The following is a 4,590-nucleotide window of genomic DNA, read 5'->3' as shown; positions in this document are numbered from 1 at the left end:
CAAACTAGAAATCCTTTAACAAGGAACAAAAACAACATTCTTAAGTTGCTGGTGGCTTAAGCTTATTATTAGAAACAAGAAACGACAACATGATACCTGTGGTAAAAATTCAACACCCTTGGCTTATGTATTTTCTACATAAAAGAGTACGACAGTGAAATCTACAACAATATTATATGAATCTAAAACTTCACACTACCAACACTTTGCTCCAAAATTGTGATCTAACAACATTCTAACTACAACAATACTTCACAATAACAAGACACAAAGAAACCAAAAAAGAAAGTGGTGCATATGCATTACATCAAAACAATGATACCTTTATAAAAAAATGGCCTCATTTCCTCTTGTTTGAAAGAAATTGGTGTTTGTAATCTATGAACAAAAAACGCAAAGACCAAGGTTAGCATTTGCTATATAGAAAGCACAACTGGACATATGAATATATAATACGCAACATAAACTTCTATCTCACAAAAACTGCAGATCCCAACTCATCAATTTCATTCATCATTTTCCTGATCTTTTGATCTTCTTCATCAGCAACATCCTCAAAAACTTCTATCTTTTTCCTTCTCTGCATAAACTTCTATCTCACATTCAGTGTAGTTTTACACAGAAATGTTGACCAGCATTATAATTTATATGAATGCAATTATCTTCAAACAGGGGTCCACATCCAAACTCACAACAGTAGCACGTCGAACCCTAGCCTGTGACATTATAGAAATATGATAAATTTCAGTAAAATGAGCAAATTATAACAAGCACTCCACAAATCAACATCTACTCTATAATAAGTAGAACCTAATAAAAGCTCAGGAGGCCGATACCACAAAGTAACAACTCTACTTGTTAAAGGTTGCCTTTGATTGCTGCTAAAAATAGTTGCTAGACCAAAATCCCCAATTTTTAAATTCCCATTGTTGTCAATCAAAAGATTTGAGCCCTTGATGTCTCGATGTAGGATTCCATGATTGTGGCAGTGTTCTAGCCCACAAAGTAATTGTTTCATATAACATTTTATTTGCAAGTTCAATACAATAAATCCATATTAGAAGATAGAAGTTATGTGTTATTGGAAAAAAATTCTTCTACTCAATAAACAAGATGGCTGCCTAAAAGAAAGAGATATACCTGTGATTCGGTAAACTTAATCATAGGAGATGCTGCAAGTCCAGCAAGATCATGCTCCATGTAATCAAATACAAGATACAAATTCCCAAAAACCCTAGATGTTAGTAAACCTTCAAGCTTCATCAGATTTGGATGGTCTAACCTACGAAGAACAATGATCTCTCTTGCCATAAACCTAACACTTTATGGATCCATCTTAGTGAACCTTACCTTCTTTAAAGAAACAATCTTTCCAGTTTCAATGTCTCGAGATCTGTACACACTGCTGTAAGTCCCCTGTCCAATCTGCATCCAAATGTACACAGTTTATATAAAATCTAACAGTTTCACTTTAAAATATAAGCAAAAGAAGGGCAGACCTTGTCTAATTTGTCAAATGAGTCTGCTCTTCTGAGCAACCATCCTTTAATGGCTTCCCCTGCAACAGCAGTGAGCCAAGAAGGCCAACCAGCAGCTTCTTGAGCACCATCAAATCCATTGGCAACGCTAAATGTTCTACAGATTTTAGGCTGGTGTATCTCTCCGTTTCCCTTGGTTTCAGTTTTTACAGGTTTTTGAGATAGTTGCACAAGCGGTTGCACTTGCACCACAGGTCGCTGCTCATAAACCACACTCTTTCTCTCCCCTTCATCCCATGGTGTTTGTCCTGAACTTGCTGTGTTTTCTCTGTTACCCTCTGAAATTAGCCTAGCAGTAGCTTCATTGCTGCCATTATCAACCTCCACTGCAACTTCATCCCTTCTTGAAGAACCGAGGAAATGTTTTGATGATCTCTTTGATTCCTTCTCTGAATACTCATTTGCTGATATTCCTTTCGAGCACATAAGATTTAAAAACTTCTTTCAACCTTCACTAGGTCTCCAAGTTCTTCAACCAACCAATTCTCCAAAAGATTCTTCAACCAACCAACTGTGTCTGGGGTACGGAGAATGCCTTGGGGAGATTCTGCAGCAAGCTCAGCAGCCTCTTTGTACTTTGTTTGAGCAACCAATTCTTGGAAATGTTGTACAACCTAATCATTCATGTGAAAAGTGCATTTGTGTTTAATTTTTATATAATGTTTTCAAAGACTATGGAAAATAAAAAGAAACTTACCAAATTCTCTACACCAGGTAAGTTTCCTCTTTTTGCAAGATTGACAGAAAGCTCCAGGTTGTTTAACTGCAGTAAGACATCAAATTAGGATTGTGATAGTAATAAAATAGTAATACATGTCAATGATGAAACAACTGTAAGAACTAACTTGTCCGCTAACAAAAGGCACAATAGTTGCTTCATTTAAAGTGGCAAGTAAGACCCGCCCACGTCTATTGACAGCATAAAAACCCCCAACTGATGAAGCTTCAGATGTTAGAAAAATTGGGTATGGGCTAATTCTATTTCCGTAGACTGCAGTAGCTGTTTCAAGATCATATACGAATAGAAGCCCCAGCTTGGTGATTACGTAAATCAAACCATACTTGTGAGATATCTAAAAAGTCAAAAACATGTATGTATAAAATAATATTAAATATGTAATGCAACTTGTTACATAAAGAATGAAAGATTAAGTACCTGCATAGCAACTGGAAAATCATCTGCAAAATCTGGAGGGAAGAAAAGGTCTGCTTGTTTCTTGGTAAAAACAGCCTTCCCTGCATTATGTTTGCAATAGAGAAAGAGAGGAGGAGGAAAATTAGATGCAGTACATAAAGAGACACAAAAAGGGAAGAAATAATAATAAACGGCTCATAAAAGAATGAAACCTGGCTGGGCCACAAGCTCAATGACATGCAGCTTTGATGTAACCTGTCCAGCATTGGAGCTTTTGGTGGCAAAATAAATAAGAATAGAAGGATTCACATTGCCAGAGACCTGTTTGAAATGTATAAATATCCGATCAACTTTATGCAACTGTTTACAATGTGAAAAGATATAGAAAGCAACTATCTTCTATCTTTTTTCAGTTGCAGTATTAAAGTAAATATGAGTACTTTGAAAGAGGCAAATGATGCTGCATGTGCTTCAAGGGCTTGACTCCGCTGCTGGTAAACAGAAAAAAGATGCATATTTCCTTTGCCTAACTGGGGTTTCTGTCAACATCAAAAAACAGGGTTAAAATGATCCATAAAAGTAAAATGGTTAAGTGTTTGCATTTAAGTAATGAGTAACAGCTAACAACAAACCTCTGGTGAGCCAGGGGCAATTCCAATTAACACCAGCCATTTCTCAGATGGATCACATTTGTATGTAATGTGTGTGCGGATGGTATGTTGGATTCTTGTCTCGCATCTGCATTGTTGATTCATTCTCATGAGGCGAGTCCATATCTCCAAACAGTTTGATTACAAAATTCTGATTAATGAACCAATAAAATAATTGTAAGGCTGAAAGCACTATGTTTGAATTCTTACAGAAGATGGTCAAACTTACCGGCTACAATCAAAGTCAAACAAATCCCGCCATGTTTCTTTGAGGCATTACAATGAGTTCTTGAATAAGATATTTCTTTGAGGCATTTCTACAAACAGGTTATTGGCAGCTGACAAAATGTCATTTGTATGAACATATGTCACCTCTCGCCCTCCCCAGTTCAACAGTTTGAACCTCCATATGTCACCCGACGCGTTGTCTAGAGAGAAAAGTAGCAACAAAATCGAAGAGAAAGAAAAGAATTAGACGAACTCGGTATAGAAATAAAAATCAAACCTTGAAAAGCATAAGACATGGCGACTGGAGCTCTTAATAGAGGGTGACTCGACAAAAGGAAGCAGAGGCAGCGAGGCACGTTGCATCGGCGCTTCGAAGCAAGCAGTAGGTGGCAAGAAGTTTTGGGGGAAACGTCGACGCCAAGAAAGAAAACCCACCGAGAAGTCTCCTGCCTCTTCTTGAGGCGACAGCTTCTTTTCTTCTGATTTTCTGGCCAGGCAAAGTAATAGGGCGAAACCAAACTCGTATTAAGAGGTGAGTCGGCTATTTGAGGGAAAAGAGAGATGAGTTGGCTATTTGAGGCGGGAAAGGGGAATCAGGTGGAGAATGGAGCTCTATAGGTGACTCGACAAAGGGAAGCAAAGGCACGTTGCATCGACGCTTCAAATATGTAGGCGGATGACCAGGAATTGCAAGTCTACTGTTACCTTTATCGACGGATGATCGGGAATTGCAAGTAACGATGGTCGAAGTGAGAGGGAAGAAGTAGGCGGCGTCCATAATTTGGGCAAGAGGGAAAGGAGAAAAAAAAGGAAGGCGGGGTTTTTAATTTTTTCATAATTTCATTTCCCCCTACTGTTAAAGGATGGAACGCGCGTTCCATTAAAAATTATAAAGCGACATCCTTAGACAACGCGCATTTTATTATAGGTGCCCTCCGTGTTTTTTTTTTTTTTTTTTTTTTTTTTTTTTTTTTTTTTGTTTAGACACTAATTTAAGGGCACGCAATAATGCGAGTCCTCTATTGTTAATTTTTTTGAA

The 4,590-nt window shown here is 37.6% G+C and overlaps 1 protein-coding gene and 1 pseudogene across 1 annotated transcript; both read right to left on the bottom strand.

Annotated features, from left to right (window-relative positions):
- Positions 1-724: 724 nt before the first annotated feature.
- Positions 725-1,964, bottom strand: LOC145064589 (putative serine/threonine-protein kinase At1g09600 pseudogene; annotated as a pseudogene).
- A 5-nt stretch (positions 1,965-1,969) lies between these two features.
- On the bottom strand, positions 1,970-3,428 carry LOC145064588 (clathrin heavy chain 1-like). The gene is made up of 7 exons (XM_079012007.1): positions 3,306-3,428; positions 3,114-3,212; positions 2,886-2,994; positions 2,695-2,774; positions 2,384-2,611; positions 2,236-2,301; positions 1,970-2,152 (listed from the first exon to the last, which is right to left on the bottom strand). The coding sequence occupies exons 1-7, from the start codon at positions 3,426-3,428 to the stop codon at positions 1,970-1,972; spliced, it is 888 nt and encodes a 295-aa protein (XP_078868133.1).
- Between the last annotated feature and the right edge of the window lie 1,162 nt (positions 3,429-4,590).

This window comes from Lactuca serriola, chromosome 7 (genome assembly GCF_051521515.1).
Source record: "Lactuca serriola cultivar US96UC23 chromosome 7, Lser_US96UC23_V15, whole genome shotgun sequence".
NCBI classification, from domain to species: Eukaryota; Viridiplantae; Streptophyta; class Magnoliopsida; order Asterales; family Asteraceae; genus Lactuca; species Lactuca serriola.
This window is presented reverse-complemented; position numbering and strand designations above follow the sequence as displayed.